Raw genomic sequence first — 24,102 nt, forward strand, 5'->3', positions numbered from 1 at the left:
GGTTGTACATCTATTAAATAAAATTATGATATTAAAAAAACTATTAAAAGAGACATTTAAAAACCACTAAAATTAAGTATATTTCAAAACTTATTAACCATACCTCTAAAAACATTCAAAACTTAACAAAAAAAAGTGAGTAGGTATTGGTTATACCTACATACGTTTTTTTTTTACAAATTTTCTTTTGTAAGTCATGGCCATTTATGAAAAATTTAAAGAATTTAAACTGCCGGAATTTGAATTGTCGTGCACCTACTTCTGACAGTAATGTTGAGATAATTTTTCATACTAATATATCTTATTTAATCTAATAATCTGTAAGTTAATGATGAGTTTTATTTAACAGATTGTTGCCTAGAAGCAGGTTCCCAACAATCAACAGAAGCCGGTGATACCTCTGGACCAATGGAAGAGCTCGATTAAATACCACGTTGACGATGTTCATTTCACCTTTCAGTTCTATATATAAATTAGTTATGTTAAATTGAATATTTAAACAGTGCACAGTTCATTTTCACGACTAATAAATTTTAATAATAACTAGTATTTATATATATAAATAAATTAAGAATATAATGTAAGGTAGTAACAAATTTAAACAGTACTCTTTTTTTATTATACTAGTACATGTTTATGTGTGTTTATAAAAAATAAGAACTAATACAAAATATTATTGTAGAATAATGGTTAATGATAGATACAGTATATAATACTAAATCCGACTGTTATAAAAGTGATGCTAACGAGGAGTGTTCTACTTATACAAGGTTTATAATTGATAAGATCTTGTTTGAAAGAGGTCTTGTTTATAACGCAACGTGCTCTTTAACTTATATAAGAGATGCCCCTAGCTAACTATATTTGTTAAGTAGACTAATATAATTTACTTACCATTTACTAAAGGTTTAATAAATGAGTTAATTATGTCTTATACTACTGTTAAACGTAATTCGAGTCTGTGGTGATCAATTTTATTTACAATGAAATTGCGAAACTAAAAGATGATAAAATACTGTACAACATAAAACCAATAAATCGAATTATCAGTTCTTTTAAAAGACTAAAATACATGAATCAAAGAAGCTGAAAACTAAGTGTTCGTTTAGACTAAACTCATAAAGTAATATAAAAGCGAACTAAATTCGTTTAAACAAGATCGAAACCATGACAAAATAACTGCAGCAAAAAATAACTTAAAGGAGAAAATTCAAATAGCATTACAAAATTATACAATATTTGTATTTATCAAGTACAAATATGATTTAAAAAAATACAAAATAAAATAACAAATCATAATATAAAGCACTCATATGAAACGTCAAGTAATACTGATTCATAAGATTAAACTTTTCTTTAACGGTAGGTCTTTTTATGGGTGTCATAGTTGAAGTAGTTTATTTTTGGAAAATTTTGCTAAACTGTTTAACTATTTTTTTAGATAACGTCATCAAAATACTTATATAATTTTTCGTTCTCTAACTATAGCAAACAATGTAGAACAGCAGTGCTTAACCTAAGGTAAATTAGTTTTAGGGGTAAATTATCTTTATTACAAGTTAAGTAAGTTGAATAAACTTATAAAGTTTAACAATTTTTATACTTTTTAAGCTTAAGTTCTAAGTATTTAGATTTTTCTTCTAAATTAAATACTATTTTGTAGAATGGGTGTATTTTTGTTTTTTTTTTCAAAAAGAGGTGAATTTGGTAAAAATTTTCTAAAAAGGGGTAAAACATAAAAAAAAAAGATTAAAGACCGCTGATGTAGAAGCAATCAAATCAAGTTTTAAATATTTACAACGTAAATCTAAATAAAAAATATTTATTAGAAAATTGTTTATGGTATATTAATTGTTTCAAATGCGGTAAAAACGTTTAAAAAGATATCTTTTAGCTTAACTTAAATTTTTATATGTATGAAAGCTATTTTTTACTTAATCAATGCTGTTATAATTTTAAAAAGCTGTGACCAGGTCTTCTAAACTCTAACAGAAGTTAAATTTGAAATAGTTTGTTTAGATTTACATGACAAAAAATGTTTAAACATCTGTGTGTTAGCCAAGTTTTATAGCTTGTTGTTCAAGTATTATTACAACGCTTTTCCAACGTTTAAAAGATTTTGGCTAGGCCTTTTTAATTTTTTTATGTTTTATTATAAATATATACAACTGTTAGTTAAATTGTCAGAAGTATCAAATAGTAGTAGATTTAATACATCAAAAAATTTTAGGACATTGAATGATAAAAGTTATACTTTATCACTTTTTTAATTTTCAAAAAATATTTTGTAAAGGCCAAAAAAAGAAACAGCTAAATGCTAGATAGTAAAATAAACGGGTAGGTGTCAGAAAAGCACAGCGTCACTTTAGCACGGGGTGACACTTTAGCACGGTGTGACACTTTAGCACGGGGTGACACTTTAGCACGGTGTGACACTTTAGCACGGGGTGATACTTTAGCACGGTGTGACACTTAGGCACGGGGTGACACTTTAGCACGGAGTGACACTTTAGCACGGTGTCACTTTAGCACGGAGTTGCACTTTAGCACGGAGTGACACTTTAACACGGCGTCACTTTAGCACCGAGTGTCACTTTAGCACGGGATGACACTTTAGCACGGCGTCACTTTAGCACGGAGTGTCACTTTAGCACGGGATGACACTTTAGCACGGCGTCTCTTTAGCAATTGGTGACACTTTAGCACGGCGTCACTTTAGCACGGAGTGTCACTTTAGCACGGTGTGACACTTTAGCACGGAGTGTCACTTTAGCACGGCTTCACTTTAGCACGGGGTGATACTTTAACACGGAGTGTAACTTTATCACTGATTGATTCTTTTGCACAAAATGATTCTTAAGCACGGAGTGACACTTAAGCGCCATCGATAGTTTTAAGTAACTTAATCAAATACGTGTAAAGTTTGTATTTAATAAAACGTTTAAAAATTAATTTATATAACCAGCATGCTGTTAGTTATGCAATTTAGACACTTTAAAGTGTGATTTCAAGAAAGAGTGTGTCTTCCAAAATTATTTTTAATAAAAATATTATTTAAGTAAGATGTAAATTGTAAGACAAAGTTTGGCAGTCTTTTCGAACTATATTTGGAAAAATCATTTGTAGGTAGCAAAACGTTAGAAAACATCTTTAGTGGCCTTTATTTTCTAAGAAAAACTATACTTAATAACAAAAATAAGTACTGAAAAACAAGAAGTTGGTAAATTAAATGGTAACTAGTTTTAAAAATCCTTAATTTTATAAATGTTCTTATACTGTATTCTTTTTTACTTCTGTTAATAAAATAGTAATACTTTACTTACATTTAATTACTTTGCTCAGCTGACATGGTTAAATAACTTTATTTATGTAAAACAATAATAAAAAATTTATGCATAGCACTAAATTTTATTATAAAAACGAACACAAACGAAATTTACAAATATATACATTTAATCTATATCAAAATTGTATTGAATACCGCGTAGGTATTCAAGTATATTATTATTTTCATTAAAACTTGACACCAGATAAAACAGACGCTCATCTGCTTGTCTGAACCTTATTCTTTTGGGATCTGGTTTTATCCCTGCCAGAAGGTGTTCTAGTCCCATATACCGAGAATTCTGAGTCGTTTTCAGAATATTTATAAAACTCTACAGATTGGGATGGTTTCCATTTAATACTGCGTACAAAGCTCGATGCGCTGCTTCCGCAATATTGTTCGTTCGATCACTTTTTGTAAGTACTCGTTCGTACTGACTCAACAAAGGAATTGGAAACAATGGCTCACCTCTAGCACCTTTAAGTTTAATTTTTTTTAACCTAAAGTTTATGTACATTTCAAAATATAAACTCATAATTTAAATTCAAAAAGTTACGCTTAAATTTTAAATAAATATACCAATCAAACATTAACAAATAAAATATTTAATTTTAATATTTACAAATTTATTCTAACAAACTAAAAAACAAATTCAAATAGGCAATAAATTAAAGTGTACTTAACATTAACACAAACTTTTAAATGTATTTAACCTTCAACATAGTAGTGTCGAAACCACTCCAGAACTGTCACTAGTTCTTCAGAAATGTTAGCAATTAAAGCCTCTAAACCGTCAACAACTTCCTCTGTGGGTAAAAATGCTAATGACAGAATCATTTTTGCATCTCTTGCAAAATTAGAATCTGTTTGAAACCTAAAAAAAATGTAAGCTAGTTATTTGAATAATTAAAATAGTAGTGTTTATTTTTAAAGTGATAACATATGCGCTTTTAGTTTATATTCGTTGGTAAAATGACTAAAAACCTATCCTATCTATTTGAAATGAATTAGTTGACCGTAGTGTTTTAATAATAATATCTTAAAAACAAAATAGCTCTTGTTGTGGTAAAATAGATAGTATATGTAAATTGTAACCTTGATTGAAGACCGGACCTTTGCAATTTTCTTAAAACATTTTGACCTAAATGAAAAAGGCACCCTCTAACATTATAGCTTGGAAACTCATTCTGATTCATAAAAAGTTACATTTAGCTAAATTTATTACAATAAGCTTTACAGTTAATATTACTTACTTTTACGGCATTTATTAATCCGAGCTCAAAATCGCAGGAAACGGCCGATGGTTGAATACCATGAATGATATTTTTAATCATTTGAAACATTGCGATGTAAGTTCGCTCAAACTTGTTCTGAAATGTTATAGAAAAATTTGTTATAATTTAAAATAAACTGATGAATTATCAACTTATTTTCTCATGATAAACTTATTTTTTCATGATAAACTTATTTAACTAAAATTTCACTTATAAATACCTTTTGTTTGATTGTTACAATCAAAAATTACTGAAAATAGTCTAACCTGTAACAAGCAATACCGAACAGGTACCGCCAGTTCTCTCTTCTTGCCTATGATGACAACCACCTGTGAAAATTTTGGCGGAGAAAGCTTAAAGGTTCCATCGATGAACAAACACTCACTCTGCATCAAGATATCAAGTAGTGCTTCTCTAAAAAAGTCATTAATAACTAAAAGGCAAACTACATTTTAGTTAATTTAAATGAAAGATGATAAATTTTACCTTCCAAAAATTAAAATTCTGTTTGGGACATTCCCACTGTCCCCAAGCAAAAAGTTTTCATTGACTCCATTCCCTTTATAAATCTTTAGATATTCTGGGATTTCGATATCCTCTATTTTGTCTGCAATGGGTGAGTGAACATTATGTGATTTTCTTGCACGTCTAAAATTTATAAGAAGGTTTTTATAAAAAGCTTACTTTTAAACTTGGTTATCTTTTAACTTGGTTTACTTTAAAAGTACAAAAACTCATAATCTAAATAAAATAAAAACTCTATATCTAAAGGATATTGACTGGTATAAGCTAAAACTTGCAACTAAACATGCACTTTTTGGAAATAAAGCTGTTAGTCCAAAAGGTATTGATACTAATTTGAACAAATTGAAATCCGTACTAAAATGAACTTTACTTACATTGCAGCTCTTTTCAATGACTTTTCTTTTGGTAATGAGCCTTTGATTGATAGTGGAATTCCATTTATTGCCGAACTCACAAGTCCTTTTGGACTTGTACTAGGAACTAGTACTAAAGTTTAAAATAACATTTACGTAACAAACAAAACATACATTTTTAAACCTATACTAGCTTGTTCAAAACATAAACAAACAAAACATAAACTCTTTTACACTTTCTTTAAACACAAGAACTTGTATTGTTACTTTTACTTTCACAGCTTAAACGTATAAGTAAACTATGTGTTTAAATAAAAGAAACATTTATATTTTATTTTTGTATTTTCACTTATATTTTTGTGTTAACAACTGTTCTTTCACCCTATTTTTTTAATAGTCGGTAAGTTTATGTTGTTAAATTTTTTAGACCTTACATTTAAATTATGTTCAAATTTTTTTTTAATAAAAAGCTTAAAATAAATAAATACTGCAACGGCTTTGCGTCGATTAGCGGGGAAAATTACTTTTCTTTTTATTGGGTTCATTTTATTGTACTGTTTTGGCAGTAACTTGTTGCCGTTGTTATGAGCTCATTTTGGCTGTGCTTTTGCACAGTTAACTTGACGCCATTATTATCTTGCTCAGTTGTTCAAGAATTTAGTTTAAACGAAAATTTTGTGTTCTGTTTCTTTGATTCGGTATTTCGATTAGTTGGCATTCATGTTCTTTAGTTTTTTATCATCTTTATGTTTCGCAGTTTATTAATTGTAAAAACACCATTTCCTTGACTCGATTTTATTACAACTAGTCTAAATTTAAATAGTTAACTAGTTTTTAAATCCTTTTTAATAAACAATAGTTCGTTTAGCACCTATAAAATATTAAGTTAATAGTAAAAGTTTAATTCGGATTTAATACATCGACTTTATTAACATGTCAACTTAATTTAAAAGTACCTTAAGAAACTATCTACGACCTATCTTATAATAACGTGTTAAGTCAGTTAAACGCTAAACCTAAACTACTTTATTTTTATATTTTTCAACATAACATATAAGCACAAACAAATGTGTCATTCCATGCTTAACTGACGCCGTGCGAAAGTGTTACTCCGTGCTAAAGTGACGCCGTGCTAAAGTGTCATCCCGTGCTAAAGTGTCACCCCGTGCTTAAGTGACGCCGTGCTAAAGTGTCACCCCGTGCTAAAGTGTTACCCCGTGCTTAAGTGACGCCGTGCTAAAGTGTCACCCCGTGCTAAAGTGTCACACCGTGCTAAAGTGACACCGTGCTAAAGTGTCACCCCGTGCTAAAGTGACACTCCGTGCTAAAGTGACGCCGTGCTAAAGTGTCACCCCGTGCTAAAGTGTCACACCGTGCTAAAGTGACACCGTGCTAAAGTGTCACCCCGTGCTAAAGTGACACTCCGTGCTAAAGTGACGCCGTGCTAAAGTGTCACCCCGTGCTAAAGTGTCACACCGTGCTAAAGTGTCAAACCGTGCTAAAGTGTCACACCGTGCTAAAGTGTCACCCCGTGCTAAAGTGTCACACCGTGCTAAAGTGTCATCCCGTGCTAAAGTGTCACACCGTGCTAAAGTGTCACCCGTGCTTTTCTGACCCGTTCCCAATAAACCCGGATTAGGTCATGTGATACTTACAACTTATCTAATGTATTTTTTTTAACATTTTTCTTTCTATTTTCTTACAAAAGTATAAAGTCTAAAAAAAAAGTTTAAAACATACAATATAATTTTAAATTGCTTTTTGTATTAGATAATCAAGTTGAAGAAAGTTTGCCACTTTCAGGTAGTTAAGTATTTTAGATAAAATCAGAATAAACTGAAAATTCAGAACTTTGACTGTAATTTCAATGCAATTTTCATTTAAATTGAAATAAAGTTTTCTTAAATAAATAACTTATAAAATTCATGTTGTTAATTAGACTAGCCTCTTTTGATTAATTAATTATTTTTTACTAATAATTGAGTGTGCACTTTTGTTAAAACATAAATACTAATCGAGCTATTTCTGTTTAACTATTTAACTTATTAATATTTTTACTATTCATCAATAAAAAAAAAACCTAAAGAAAAAGACAGAAAACTTCTAATTATTAAAAATTGTTATCATTTTTAGATTGATAGTTTCTAAAGTTAAAAGTATATGCATAATCAAGGTTATTTTTTATGTAATTTTAGTTGTAACACTTTTCGACCAAGCATTTATTTTTATTTCAAAACAACTTAGAGAGAAAAAGAAATATTAAATTTACCTTATAGAAAAAGTAATGCTTTTTTTTATAAATTGTTTACTTAATTTACTGTTAGACATTTCTGTAAATTGAATTTATGTAACAAGAATTATTTAAGTAATTTTAGATAAAATTGTTTAAATAAATTTTTACTACTAGTTTTTGTAAAATTGCACTGTTTGTTTAAACTATTGCAAACAAATTACATCTTAAGGAAATCTCAGAATGATTTTTATTATTATAAGTCATTATTTTTTTAGACTTCAGGCCTCTGAATTATATTAATAATAAAAGTTTTAAAGTAAAAGACGATGATTTGCATAAACAAAGTAATTTTTATAAAACTCTAGTTGTAGAGTTTTTTACCTCAACATTTAATTCAATTTTGGACAATTGTTCCAGGCAATCATATTTTATTGATATAAATTGAATTTTATAGTCTAAGACAGTTTTTGATAATAAAAGTTTTATTTTTAAAGAATTTAACGGTCTTTTTAATATTGAAAGACTTTGCTTTGTATAAAAACAATTTATTTTAGCTAATTAATTATCACATATAACGTCTTCAATTGAGATTATTTTTAATGTTTTTTTAATAATCTGGGACACCCTAGCTTAGTCAACAAAGTTGTGCTTATAAAATAAATAAAGTTATTATTCCCTTTTAATCTAGTTTTTAAAATAATATTTGAATTTTATATTGCAGTTATAATAATATATTTTAAAAACTTATTTTTAAACTTAGCTAGTTTTTGATTGATAATAAAACTTATTATATATATACAACAAGTGTTAATATTTACAATAATTAAGAGAAATTTAAGTTAGGGTTAATATGTCAAGTGTTAAATGTACCTATGTTAATTTTTATTCTTTTTATGGGTGACTTTTTAATTTTTACACAAAAAAGTGTAAGCATTATTTTAAGTTTAATAGTAAAATAAATGTTTTTAGCAACCTTTTTTGAATTTAAATTTAGCAAGTACTATAAAAAGACTAAAGTTGTGTTTGTTATTTTGTTAAAAATTACAAAAGTTCTTGTTTAAAACTATTAAATCACCATTATAAGTTTTATTAAACAACAACTATTTTATCTTAGTATTTAGTTTGTATATAAAATTATTTTTGAATAGGTAAGGTTGATTTTTACATGCAGTTTTTAAATAAAATATTATTTATTTAGATATTTTAAGCTTAAAAACATAACTAGTTTGTACAAATAGCGAAAGTTAGACCGAAAGTTAGATAAAGTATTGCGTAAGAAAACAGTAAAAAACACTTGAAAATATGCCCGTTTAAAACTTGTATTTAAATTTAATTTTTCCAACTTGCATTGTTTTCATCGCTATTTAACTATTTACGATAATGAACTTTCATATTAGATAACTGTAAGCTTTTTTTAAACGTTGAACACTAGCTTAAAAAAAGCTATCTTTTGTGCTCAGTAGAGCGAAGGATCTGTTGGCTAAACGCCAAGCCACCCATAAATCACAATAAATTTATGATAAAAAAGAAAGAAAAATGTGAACGCTCACAACTGTGGTCAAAGACTTGGTGTGGAGAAAGACCTTTCAGTCATCAAACCTTACACCATTAACAAGAAGTTATCAGTGTATATAAAAGTACACATATGCGTAATAAAAAGAAATTTAAGCAATTTTCTTTTAAATGTTTTAGTACTTTATATATTTTTTTTTAAATCTAAAAGTTTACTTATGAGTTTTTCAGAGTCCAAAGTTGTAGCTAAACAGTATTTGTAACGATTCAATGATTTTTAATAATAAAAAAAACATTAAAAAAAAAAAAACAACTCAAACAACTGATTTGAGTAGGCTAGTCGAATCAATTTTTTTTTTTTTTTTTAATTATCTTTCAAACGTTTAAGTACTTTATTTTTATTTTTAAGATCTAAAAACTTACTTATGGATTCTTCAGAGTCCAAAGTTGTAGCTAAAAAGTATTTATAACGATTTATTGATTTTTAATAACAAAAAAAAAACACTTAAAAAAAAACTACTCAAACAACTGATTTGCGTAGGCTAATCGAAAGAAATTTGGTTTTTGCAATTTTCTTTCAAACGTTTAAATACTTTATATTTATTTTTAAGATCTAAAAATTTATTTATAAGTTCTTCAGAGTTCAAAGTTGTAACTAAAAAGTATTTGTAACGGTTTAAATATTTTTAATAATAAAAAACACTTTAAAAAAAGATAACTCAAACAACTGATTTGCGTAGGATAATCGATTGAATTTTTATTTCGGTGAAATCAAATTTAAATGAACGCTTACAGAGAGTTAATTACTTGAGAAATCATATTTAAATTTGCTTTGAGTTGGAATTAATATAATTTTGTAAAAAGAATAAATACTTTTAATAATGTTAAATTAAAGATTAATTTGTTGAAGTTTTTAAAAAATAATTAAAGAAAACAGCTTAGACATAAAGCTTAAAAGAAAAATCGAACTTTGTGTACAGAAAACAGAAATCTCGAAATAAAAGAAAAGTTTAGATAAAAACATATGACGATATAATTACTTCTAAACTTTAGTAATTTTTTGTAATGTATAAAGTTCAATATTATTGTTTTACTTATCGATTTTGTTTTTAGTTTCACATTAATTAGATACTTATTAAATTAATAATGAGAAAAACTATCTAAAAGTATTTAGACTTAATCATGAACCTGTTTACATAAAAAAAGTGAACTATTTAAAAACCTAGCTTAAAATAAATGAACAGAAAATACAAACAGAAAAATAAATGCAGTGGCTACATACTTTCCTCGTGTGAATTATCGTTAGACCCCAAGTAAGAACATGGTGTGCAACTCCAATTTACAATTTCAATATCTTTAGGCAATTGTCAATACAGCAACTATGATACCACTTTTGGCAACTATCGCATGGTACCTAAGATAGGATACGTTAAACAATTAGGGTTATATTAGTTTGTATATTACAGCGAAAACCTATATTATAAATAAAACAATGAACTAACCCATATATAATCATCTTCTTTTAAATTCTTATGTTGTGTTGTGGAGTCTTGACCTTAAGCATGCATATGTAGCAGATAGTCGTTTTTTATAACTGAAAATTTAACCAGATTATCTCATATAGATTTTGTTTTTGACGATTAAAGTACCTTAGTTTGGCTAATAATTAAAACTAAGTTTTACATCAAGTGCTTTACATCAAACAACTTAAGATTCTCAACTTAATAAGTTTATATTTTAACTGACAACTAACATTTTTGAAAAGAGTATTACTTGTAAGGTATACTTATAATTTTCTTTTTATTTTACGTTTGTGAAGCTTGGTTCTAATATTTTTTTGTATATCTAGCTGTTTAGACAATGTTTCAAAAGCTTGGTTTTCATCATTGTCTAAATTAGTCAAAAAATTGCACCGTTTCGCAACTTTTTTTAGGCTGTCTTTGTCTTTTAATATCTTATCAGCTTTTGATAATTTCTTTACTTTAACACGCATTTTCAAAATATTTAAAGTACTATAAAATAAAAAATTAAGCTATTAAACAAAAAGTATAAACAGAGTAGATAATTTTTATTTGAAATTACTTTTAAAAAAATTATAATATTTTTGATAAATAACTAAATAGATCAAGGAAATAACTGTATTTATAACTAACTGTATTTCCTATAGAAAAAGTTTTGAATACAATTTTTAACTCTTTAGTTTAGGTTGTAAGTTTACAACATTAAATCACTTAAAATAAAAAATATACAAGTATAACAAACATCAAAGCTGTACTTAACTATGTTTATTTTAGCAAGTATAACTTTTAATTTAGAAAAATATTTTTTGTAAAAATACTCGAAACATTTTAACACTACTGTAAAGTTTATATTTGTTCATTTAGGATAACCACTCTCTGGTAAAAAAAAACACAAACCAGGGTGTCTAAATTTAATAACTAACCACTTATATTCAACTAAAACTACGCAAAATTGATGTCAGTCAAAGTTATATGCCTTAAAATTACAATCTTAAAAGATTTAACTATTTAATAAAGTCAATAAATCTAGCCTAAGATTTAAGAAATAAGTACTAACTAGCGTGTAAAAAATAAAAAACATTGTTATAAAGTACAGTAGTTATCTTATCTATACTTTGTTCTCCTAAAATCAAAAATTATTAAAGTTGTTTGTTTATTTTAATATTTCAGTGTTTCCGAATGTATTAACAGCATATTTGACAGCCATAATTTTTTTTTGCTTTATATCAATGCTTCTCCTATGCTTTATGCATAAATAATATCTAGAGTACAAATACATAACTAATCAAATTGTAACGTTACATTAGTAATTGCAACTGTAATTACATCAGAAAGATTGCAACATTACATCAGTAATTTCTTAGCTGCACTTAATTTTCTCCTTATCTTAACTGTAATAATGTTGCATCAGTAAAACGCGTGACCGTGAGAGCTTTCTCTGAAACGCTAGAATGAACTATGAATCTAGCTCAAAACTTTTCATCAGATCTAAACAGTAATCAAGTGCAACGTGAAATCCTGTTACTATTCCGTACATTTTATAATAACTGTATGTTTTATTATAAGTTTTAAGCACCAGTAATTATTTTAATAATATTAGTATATATAAGGCAAAGTTTTACACAATAAGCGATTGATTACTTGATAAGAACTTGCTTAAAATGTCATGATTGAGTATTTTTTCACCATTAAAAGGATTTCGGTCATTAAGGGCTACGTTTTTGTACATACGTCCAGATGACTAAGAAAGTTTGAGAACTTTAAAAAAATAAAATAAATAAATATAAAGTACTTGAACATTTGCAAGAAAATTGCAAAAACCGAAATTCATTCGATTAGCCTACGCAAATTATTTGTTTGAGTTGTTTCTTTTTAGTGTTTTTTTTATTATAAAAAATCAATGAATCGTTATAAATACTTTTTAGCTACAACTTTGGACTCTTAAGCACTCATAAGTAAATTTTTATATAAAAAAAATAAATATAAAGTACTTAAACGTTTGAAAGATAATTGCAAAAACCAAAATTCATTCGATTAGCCTGAGCAAATCAGTTGTTTGAGTTGTTTTTTTAAGGGTTTTTTTTTATTATTGTAAATCATTGAATCCTTACAAATACTTTTTAGCTACAACTTTGGACTCTGAAGAACCCATAATTAAATTTTTAGATCTTAAAAATAAATATAAAGCACTTGAACGTTTGAAAGAAAATTGCAAAAACCAAAATTTATTCGATTAGCCCAAGCAAATCAGTTGTTTGAGTTGTTTTTTTTTATTTGTATTTTTATTATTAAAAATAATTGAATAGTTACAAATAGGTAATTTTCTAGGATGATTTGCATTAATATCAAAGCAAAAATATTTTACACTTTCTAGTTTTACATTCTGAAAAGACAACTATAGAGTTGTAAAGCTCTAAATCTAAACTATACCTTAATCATTGAGACCTTAAGGTAAATAAAATGAATTTTTGATTAAAAAAAGCTACCGATCGAGGGTAAGGGTTAGGGGTAATAGTGATAGTAAAGATAAAAATAACTAATAGAAATTATTTTAAAATATAAAACTGAAAGATAAATTAATTAAAAACCAAAACAAACTACCGATTGAGAATAAGGGTTAGGGGTAGCAGAAGTAGTAAATTAATATACTAATAAAAAATATTATAAAAAAAAAAATTAAAAAATAAGTTAATAAAAAAAAGCTACCAATCAGGAGTAAGCGTTAAGGGTAACAGTGATAATAAAAAAACAACAACTGATAAAAACTATTAATTCAATTTTATACTTGTCTTATTAAAATGTAAAATTAGAAAGTGTAAAACATTTTGCTTTGATATTGGTGCGAAATCATACTAGGAATTTACCCAAATAATTTTTAGCTACAACTTTGGACTCTGAAGAACTCATAAGTAAATTTTTAGATTTAAAATTTTTTTTTTTATTAATGGTAAAAAATACAATATATACAAATACAAATATAAAGTACTTGAACATTTGAAAGAAAATTGCTTTAAAAAATTATGTAATACCTGTTTGTATACTTTTATATACACTGATAACTTCTTGTTAGTCCTTACACCATACATTTTATAACTTTTTTGAGCAGTTTTAATTAAAAAAAAAAAAAACTCAAGATCAACAAAAAATCAATAAAATTATTAATCAATTGTTTTTTTCAAAGTACTATTATTTGAATTAACTCTAAAGGAAATTATTTATAAAATGAAAAGTTGGTGTGCACTCTTTTTAATACCCATTTCTGCCAATATTGACTATGACTTCAATATTTTTTTATAAATTTTTTTTTTAAAGTGATCTACAAACATTAAAGATTTGATGAAAACCTATTTTAATCATTGGAATCGTTTTAAAATTTTTAGGATATCGAATTAAAAACTCAACTGAAATATGTCTGAAACGCATCAATTAACCATGCTGTGAAAAGAATAGTTAATTTTGTCGGGTTTTTTGAATTTGTATTTAATTTTTTTGTTAGTATTTATTATTTTTTAAGCTAAATATGTCTCTATAAACTATAAAAAAAAAAAAAAAAAAAAAAACGACACCACTTAGATTTGAACCCGTGACCTTCTGATCATTAACAAAGAAAAACTAAGTCAAAAAAAAAAAAGTTTTACAACCGCTAGATTTGGGTCCGATTGTACATGTTCCGGAATTCCCAGTATGGTCGTTTTTTCGCTGGACAAAATCCGACTGGACAAAATTTTCAGCTTGATATTGGGCTAAAAACACAGTAAGTTCAAACAAACTAAACTGGACACTTTTGAGGAGGACAAAAAACTCACTGGACAATTTTGAAAAGGACGAAAAATCTCACTGGACAATTTTGAAATAAAAAGATAAATAAAGAAATATTATAAAAATTAAATATTTTTTTTTACATCGTAAATTAATAAAAATAAGAAAAAACAAAGAGTTTTATTACTTCATAAATTATATTAACTGAAATAAAAATTTTTTTTTTTTTACTTAGTAAATTAATAAAGATGAAATAAAAATAATGATTTTTTTTTCTACTTCTTTAATTAATAAAAATAAAATAAAACAAAAATAATTAAGGAAAAAAAAAGAAAATAAATTACTAACAAAAAGGAAGTTCTAAATAAAAAAAAAATAAAGACCTTTTAAAGTTTATAATTCTGTAAACAAAAAATACAACTAAATAAAAACAGTAAAAACAGATTATTGAATTTGTAAGCATTTGTATGAACGCAATAATGCAATAACATAAAAGTGTTCTAAAAAAATATTAAACCGTTGTGTAAAATATAATAAAAAAAAAAACAGTAAAAACTTAACATAACTTTTTTAAAAATTTTATAATATAGAAATTAATAAAAATATAATAAAAGTACACAATAATGCTATAATATTATAAAACAATATTAAGTTTTTCTTATTAGAAAATAAAAATAAACATTTTTATACTTCGTGATTGTGTTTTTAACTTACAAACACTCGGAATATTACACTATAACACTAAGATAATCGCTTTTTGATATAAAAGCATTTCCTAAAGCAGTTCTTAAATGAAAAATACTCAACTAAACTTTTTCAAACTTTGTATTTGTGTTTTCCAAGTGTTTGTCTATGCTTGATTTTTATTAAACTAACTCAAACTTATTTATTTTTTAAATTACAAACACTTACATTATTACACAATAAAACAAACATAGTCGCTTTTTGGTATAAATGCATTTCCTAAAGCAGTTCTTAAATGAAAAATACTCAACTAAACTTTTTTAAACTTTTTATTTGTGTTTCTTAAGTGTTAGTCGATGCTTAATTTTTATTAAATTAACTCAAACTTATTTATTTTTTAAATTACAAACACTTACATTATTACACAATAAAACAAGCACAGTCGCCTTTTGGTTTAAAATCATTTCCTAAAGCAGTTCTTAAATGAAAAATACTCAACTAAACTTTTTTAAACTTTGTATTTGTGTTTCTTAAGTGTTTGTCTATGCTTGATTTTTCTTAATTTAACTTAAACTTATTTATTTTTTAAACTACAAACACTTACATTATTACACAATAAAACTAGCATAGTCGCTTTTTGGTTTAAAAGCATTTCCTAAAGCAGTTCTTAAATGAAAAATACTCAACTAAACTTTTTCAAACTTTGTATTTGTGTTTTCCAAGTGTTTGTCTATGCTTGATTTTTATTAATTTAACTCAAACTTATTTATTTGTTAAACTACAAACACTTACATTATTACACAATAAAACAAGCATAGTCGACTTTTGGTTTAAAAGCATTTCCTAAAGCAGTTCTTAAATGAAAAATACTCAACTAAACTTTTTTAAACTTTGTATTTGTGTTTCTTAAGTGTTTGTCGATGCTTGATTTTTATTAAATTAACTCAAACTTATTTATTTTTTAAATTACAAAAACTTACATTATTACACAATAAAAGAAACATAGTCGCCTTTTAGTTTAAAAGCATTTCCTAAAGCAGTTCTTAAATGAAAAATACTCAACTAAACTTTTTCAAACTTTGTATTTGTGTTTTTTAAGTGTTTGTCGATGCTTGATTTTTATTAAAATAAATCAAAATTATTTATTTTTTAAAATACAAACACTTACATTATTACACAATAAAACTAGCATAGTCGTCTTTTGGTTTAAAATCATTTCCTAAAGCAGTTCTTAAATGAAAAATACTCAACCAAACTTTTTCAAACTTTGTATTTGTGTTTTCCAAGTGTTTGTCGATGCTTGATTTTTATTAATTTTACTCAAACTTATTTATTTTTTAAACTACAAACACTTACATTATTACACAATAAAACAAGCATAGTCGACTTTTGGTTTAAAAGCATTTCCTAAAGCAGTTCTTAAATGAAAAATACTCAACTAAACTTTTTCAAACTTTGTATTTGTGTTTCTTAAGTGTTTGTCGATGCTTGATTTTTATTAATTAAACTCAAACTTATTTATTTTTTAAATTACAAACACTTACATTATTAGACAATAAAACAAGCATAGTCGACTTTTGGTTTTAAAGTTTAGTTGAGTATTTTTCATTTAAGAACTGCTTTAGGAAATGCTTTTATACCAAAAAGCGACTATGCTAGTTTTATTGTGTAATAATGTAAGTGTTTGTAATTTAAAAAATAAATAAGTTTGAGTTAAATTAATAAAAATCTAGCATTGACAAACACTTAAGAAACACAAATACAAAGTTTAAAAAAGTTTAGTTGAGTATTTTTCATTTAAGAACTGCTTTAGGAAATGATTTTAAACCAAAAAGCGACTATGCTAGTTTTATTGTGTAATAATGTAAGTGTTTCTAGTTTAACAAATAAATAAGTTTGAGTTAATTTAATTAAAATCAAGCATCGACAAACACTTAAGAAACACAAATACAAAGTTTGAAAAAGTTTAGTTGAGTATTTTTCATTTAAGAACTGCTTTAGGAAATGCTTTTAAACCAAAAAGCGACTATGCTAGTTTTATTGTGTAATAATGTAAGTGTTTGTAATTAAAAAAAAAATAAGTTTGAGTTAATTTAATAAAAATCAAGCATAGACAAACACTTGGAAAACACAAATACAAAGTTTGAAAAAGTTTAGTTGAGTATTTTTCATTTAAGAACTGCTTTAGGAAATGCTTTTATACAAAAAAGCGACTATGCTAGTTTTTTTGTGTAATAATGTAAGTGTTTCTAGTTTAAAAAATAATAAGTTTGAGTTAAATTAATAAAAATCAAGCATCGACAAACACTTAAGAAACACAAATACAAAGTTTGAAAAAGTTTGGTTGAGTATTTTTCATTTAAGAACTGCTTTAGGAAATGCTTTTAAACCAAAAGTCGACTATGCTAGTTTTATTGTGTAATAATGTAAGTGTTAGTAATTTAAAAAATAAATAAGTTTGAGTTAAATTTATAAAAATTAAGCATCGACAAACACTTAAGAAACACAAATACAAAGTTTGAAAAAGTTTAGTTGAGTATTTTTTATTTAAGAACTACTTTAGGAAATGCTTTTATACCAAAAAGCGACTATGCTAGTTTTATTGTGTAATAATGTAAGTGTTTGTATTTTAAAAAATAAATAAGTTTGATTTATTTTAATAAAAATCAAGCATCGACAAACACTTAAAAAACACAAATACAAAGTTTGAAAAAGTTTAGTTGAGTATTTTTCATTTAAGAACTGCTTTAGGAAATGCTTTTAAACCAAAAGGCGACTATGTTTCTTTTATTGTGTAATAATGTAAGTTTTTGTAATTTAAAAAATAAATAAGTTTGAGTTAATTTAATAAAAATCAAGCATCGACAAACACTTAAGAAACACAAATACAAAGTTTAAAAAAGTTTAGTTGAGTATTTTTCATTTAAGAACTGCTTTAGGAAATGCTTTTAAACCAAAAGTCGACTATGCTTGTTTTATTGTGTAATAATGTAAGTGTTTGTAGTTTAAAAAATAAATAAGTTTGAGTTAAATTAATAAAAATCAAGCATAGACAAACACTTGGAAAACACAAATACAAAGTTTGAAAAAGTTTAGTTGAGTATTTTTCATTTAAGAACTGCTTTAGGAAATGCTTTTAAACCAAAAAGCGACTATGCTTGTTTTATTGTGTAATAATGTAAGTGTTTGTAGTTTAACAAATAAATAAGTTTGAGTAAAATTAATAAAAATCAAGCATAGACAAACACTTGGAAAACACAAATACAAAGTTTGAAAAAGTTTAGTTGAGTATTTTTCATTTAAGAACTGCTTTAGGAAATGCTTTTATACCAAAAGGCGACTATGCTTGTTTTATTGTGTAATAATGTAAGTGTTTCTAGTTTAAAAAATAAATAAGTTTGAGTTAAATTAATAAAAATCAAGCATAGACAAACACTTGGAAAACACAAATACAAAGTTTGAAAAAGTTTAGTTGAGTATTTTTCATTTAAGAACTGCTTTAGGAAATGCTTTTATACCAAAAGGCGACTATGCTTGTTTTATTGTGTAATAATGTAAGTGTTTCTAGTTTAAAAAATAAATAAGTTTGAGTTAGTTTAATAAAAATCAAGCATCGACAAACACTTAAGAAACACAAATACAAAGTTTGAAAAAGTTTAGTTGAGTATTTTTCATTTAAGAACTGCTTTAGGAAATGCTTTTAAACCAAAAAGCGACTATGCTTGTTTTATTGTGTAATAATGTAAGTGTTTCTAGTTTAAAAAATAAATAAGTTTGAGTTAAATTAATAAAAATCAAGCATAGACAAACACTTGGAAAACACAAATACAAAGTTTGAAAAAGTTTAGTTGAGTATTTTTCATTTAAGAACTGCTTTAGGAAATGCTTTTATATCAAAAAGCGATTATCTTAGTGTTATAGTGTAATATTCCGAGTGTTTGTGAGTTAAAAACACAATCACGAAGTATAAAAATGTTTATTTTTATTTTCTAATAAGAAAAACTTTAATATTGTTTTATAATATTATAGCATTATTGTGTACTTTTATTATATTTTTATTAATTTCTATATAATAAAATTTTTAAAAAAGTTATGTTAAGTGTTTACTGTTTTTTATTATTATATTTTACACAATGGTTTATTATTTTTTTAGAACACTTTTATGTTATTGCATTATTGCGTTCATACAAATGCTTACAAATTCAATAATCTGTTTTTACTGTTTTTATTTAGTTGTATTTTTTGTTTACAGAATTATAAACTTTAAAAGGTCTTAATTTTTTTTTTATTTAGAACTTCCTTTTTGTTAGTAATTTATTTTCTTTTTTTTTCCTTAATTATTTTTGTTTTATTTTATTTTTATTAATTAAAGAAGTAGAAAAAAAAATCATTATTTTTATTTCATCTTTATTAATTTACTAAGTAAAAAAAAAAATATTTTTATTTCAGTTATATTAATTTATGAAGTAATAAAACTCTTTGTTTTTTCTTATTTTTATTAATTTACGATGTAAAAAAAAATTATTTAATTTTTATAATATTTCTTTATTTATCTTTTTTATTTCAAAATTGTCCAGTGAGATTTTTCGTCCTTTTCAAAATTGTCCAGTGAGTTTTTTGTCCTCCTCAAAATTGTCCAGTTTAGTTTGTTTGAACTGGCTACTAAAGGGTACCCGCAGTCTGTTTTTAGTTTTAGTCAGTAATACACTGCGCTTTCAGTTGAAAAAATGCAAGCTAGAGAAAGGAGCTCAAAATTCAAATAATTAGAAATTGACAAAAAAACAGAAATAAGAAAAAAAAAAAGCTACACACAAGAGTTTTAGTTTACTAATATTACTAATATACTATAGTTATATTAGTATACTATAAGTAGTATATACTACTCATAGTAATATTACTATAAGTCATATGTAAGTGTTATACATTATCACTTACATGCACAAAATTATTTCAAATTCTAATTATTATACAATAAAATACTTTTTTTTATATGTGTCAACCACTAGGTTTCAATTTGTAGTTTGGTAATTACAGAGAATGATATTTCACCAATATCAATCTGAAATTGTATTATATTCAATGTGTTTTTTGACCATGATTTTAGACAAAGTAATAAACAAAATTTAACATATTTATGTTAAACTAATAAAACTTGAATGTTTAATCGCTTTAATCTACATTATTTAATGATTATTTCAATAAAACAATTTATATAGACTACCAATATCAAGCTGAAATTATAATACATTTGATGTGTTATATAATCATAATTTTTGGCAAAAAAATTATCTATTAAAAATACATGAATAAAATTAATCTATATATAAAAAACTAATAAATTAAAGTATTTAATTGCTTTTATTATGGTTAAAAAAGACATCAAAAGTTTTATATTTTCAGTTTGTTATTGGTGCTGACATGAAGAGCATAATCAAATGTTATATATATATTATTTATTGATATTAGTTGAAAATCATTTTAATTCTCTGAATAGGTTAGATACTACAAAAGATTTTTTTGTATATGTGTCAACCACTAGGTTTCAATCTTGCAGTTCAACTCAGAGAGTTTTAACGTTGTCATTAGGGCTCCTATGCCCTCAGACCACACATTAATAATAATTTTCAAAGAAATTTTTGTAACACTGTTGCAGGTCAGAGTAACTATTTTCAAAGTGTTTTGTTACAGATCAGTTTTTTAGGAAAATTTCCAGTATTTACCTAGCCTAGTACTATGTTGCACCAATATTAAACTGAAATTCAATAATAATCCTCAAAATCAATTTCCCAATTACTATAAAAGTTCTTTGTCTAGCAATAAAAATCCTAGATTAATCACTATTGTTTGGACCACTGCCTCTAATATTGTACAAACAAATAGTATCAATTATACATTTAATCATTTTTGTCCAGTTAAAAAAAAAAAAAAATTTTTGTACCATACCGGATTCCCATTTTAGAAAAGTTAATAACTTAAAAGATCATTTGTTTAACCCGTTAAAAGACACCAACCACCCATGTAGTTTTGATTCTCTCAGGATTGCCACACACTCAGGGAACTCAGGGAATTTTCAAACTGTAGAAAATCTCAGGGAAACTCAGGGAATTTTGGCATTTTTCTTTTAACTCAGGGAAGTTTTGATTTTTTCTCTAATTTTCAGGGAAGTTTTTGAAAATCTCAGGGAAATTTTTTTCTAGATATAGAATGAGGTTTAGTTAATCCAGTTTTAATATTATGTTCAAAAGTAGTAATTTTTATTATTTAAGTGGTTATTTAGAATTTTTTTAGCCTTGCGGCTAGTTCTTCAATATTCTTAGTATTAAGCTTTGTTTTATGCTTTATATTATTTATATTTGTATTAAGCTTTAGCTTTGTTGCCTCAATTTTGGTTCCATATTTAACTAGGTATCAGGAAAACAGCCCAAGCATTCCTTTCATGTATGATGATATACAGAAGTTAGTATACAAGTTAATGAATATTGTTTTTACTACTTCTTTCATGGAAGCCCATTCAAATGGAAAAAAGCTACTTGAACTAAATAATGAGCATTTTCAAAATAAAAGTTTTCACAAAAAAGATGTAGAGTTAGGATGTGCTGCTTCTCTTTTAATTCAAGATTTGCTAAATCAAGGTAAAGTTTCTAACATTTTGTTCAAGTCATTTCGCAATGAATGTAAACTTTTTATATTTGCTATAATAAAAAAAATTAAAACAAGAACGACTGTTGGTTTGAACTTATTAAGAAGGGCTGCTGTTTTAAATCCGGCATGTCTAATTGGAATGGGTAAAGACCGTTGTGTCAGAAACTTTACAAGCTTGGTCCAACAACTTGTCAGCATGAAGATACTAAAAGCAAAAGAGGGTGATAACAGCATTAATCAATACATTGATTTGTTAAGTTCTTCTAACACTCAAATACTTTTTGAAAATTTTCTTGAAAAAAGTCACAGTTTAGACACCTTTTATTTTGACACACTTGATATCCCAAGCAAGTATAAAGATTTAACAAGAGTCCTTGAGGCTGTTTTTGTGCTTCACAATGGCCAGGCAAGTGTTGAACGGGGCTGGAAGCAATATCAACTAATATGGGAGAGATGACAATAAGGTCCCGAAGAATGATCAAAGATTATGTATGTATTAAGATTATGTATTAAAGGTCTTATGTGTATAGTTTATGAGTAACCTATATGTTGAAGGGGGCCATTGCTTTTTCAAACTCTTTAAAGGGGGCCATTTGCAAAAAAAGTTTGGGAAACCCTGGTCTAGAACCAAGCACAGTTGAACTAAGTTCTGAATTGTTAAAATTTGTAAAATCTTCTAGGGCCCAATATTTGGCATATCTTGAGCAACAGCGCTTTGCTAAAAATGTTCCAAATAAAGGTGATGCTTTGAGCAAGTTAGGAGAACAAAAAAGTAAACTTACAAAGCAACTCAAATGTTTGAATGAAGACTATGACAAATATACTGCAGATGCCAACAAACAGTCTGATTTAGAAGCAATGAAAGAATTATTAGCAAGAGGAATAGCTGCTAAGGACAACGCAAATAAACTTGAAAATAAAATTAAAACTATTGATTTAGAAATTGCATACTTAAAAAAACAGTATTAAGATTGTTTTATTAGGTAATGTGAAATTGTTTTAAAATAAAAATTATGTTTTCAGTTATTTAAAATAGATTGTGTATGAACATCTAAAAGACATAAAAAAAAATAATTTTAGATTATTTTGTATCAGTTGTTAGGTATTAAGTTGTACTTTGATATGAGATATTTCTTTAGCTATTTCTTTAAACTTTCTTTTTGCAAATTTCTTTTCAAACAAATTAAACTTTATTCTTTTATGTAGAAAGTTAACTAACAAGTTTACACAAAGTTGTGCAAAAATTTAGTTTTTAAATTTTAATTGGTTTAAACCTTTAAAAATTGAGTTTTTGAAAACAGTTTTTTTCATAAATTTAATGCAGAAGCATACACATACAACCTTCCTTTTATTATTAAAGAAGAAAAATGAGAATGAGGTATTAATAATTTGTGTTAGAAAGAAAAAAATTTTTTTAAAGATTTGAAAAATACTCAGGGAAATTTAAGGTTACTCAGGGAAATTTTTGGTCACTCAGGGAAGATTTTTTGGCTCAAAAAGTGGCAACCCTGTTCTCTTGAGAACTTTCAACTAAAATCTATTCTAGCACCTATTTTGGGAGGAAAAAAATAAGTTCTTTCATTAAAACCTTTAAATTAGTGGATAATAAATATGATTCACAAAATTTTTGCAACAGTTATATTAAAAACAGTGAACTAATGAATAAAAATAAAATTATAAATAATGATAATAATTCTAATAATGTTGTTAAATTGGTTAAGTTACAGGATAAATTCAGGCTGTGTTGTGTTTTTAACTTTGTTTTTTTTATGTAAAGCAATGTTTCAACACAACGCATTCTGTATTGTCACATCAACTTCTAACCATTACTATGGGTCACTAACTTTTTTTTTTCATTTTGCAAAATTGACCCTTGGGGCAAAATTTTCTTTGTGCAATTTTGTCACTTTGTTCAATTTTGACACTTGGGATTGGGACCCATGCTTTCACATGGGACCCAATATTATTTTTAATTAAAATTAAAAATGTTCCCCCCCCCTATGCCATTACATTGGCAGATTTGTTATACAAAAATTTAATCGATGAAAATGAAAAATTTAACTATCAGTTTTATATTTTTAGTTTATATTAAATATTTTCTGAATAGAAAATGACTTTGGACCAATATCGAGCTGAAAATTAGCCATCCCCTATTTCCATTTCGACAGATCTTTTTAAAAGAGTATTTCAAGTTTATATTCAATTTTGATAATAATATTCAAATTTTCAAATTTATATTCAAATTATGTCTACAATAGGGCATATTTTTTTTTAA

General features: G+C 25.9%; 2 protein-coding genes across 2 annotated transcripts in view; one reads left to right on the forward strand and one right to left on the reverse strand.

Moving 5' to 3' along the window:
* Positions 1-495, forward strand: part of LOC145845755 (heat shock cognate 71 kDa protein-like) — a 29,466-nt gene extending 28,971 nt beyond the window's left edge. Inside the window, exon 10 of the mRNA XM_082952824.1 lies at positions 350-495. Within this exon, the coding sequence (XP_082808950.1) occupies positions 350-426 (77 nt within the window). The 3' untranslated portion in view covers positions 427-495. The remainder of the gene's footprint in view (positions 1-349) is intronic.
* A 3,161-nt stretch (positions 496-3,656) lies between these two features.
* On the reverse strand, positions 3,657-6,107 carry LOC145836586 (uncharacterized). The gene is made up of 8 exons (XM_082944382.1): positions 6,098-6,107; positions 5,499-5,610; positions 5,086-5,247; positions 4,866-5,013; positions 4,579-4,695; positions 4,421-4,512; positions 4,039-4,199; positions 3,657-3,802 (listed from the first exon to the last, which is right to left on the reverse strand). Exons 1-8 carry the CDS (start codon positions 6,105-6,107, stop codon positions 3,657-3,659), a joined length of 948 nt encoding a protein of 315 aa, XP_082800508.1.
* Between the last annotated feature and the right edge of the window lie 17,995 nt (positions 6,108-24,102).

Source organism: Thalia democratica, chromosome 1, assembly GCF_965202585.1.
Source record: "Thalia democratica chromosome 1, ktThaDemo2.hap1.1, whole genome shotgun sequence".
Classification (NCBI taxonomy): Eukaryota; Metazoa; Chordata; class Thaliacea; order Salpida; family Salpidae; genus Thalia; species Thalia democratica.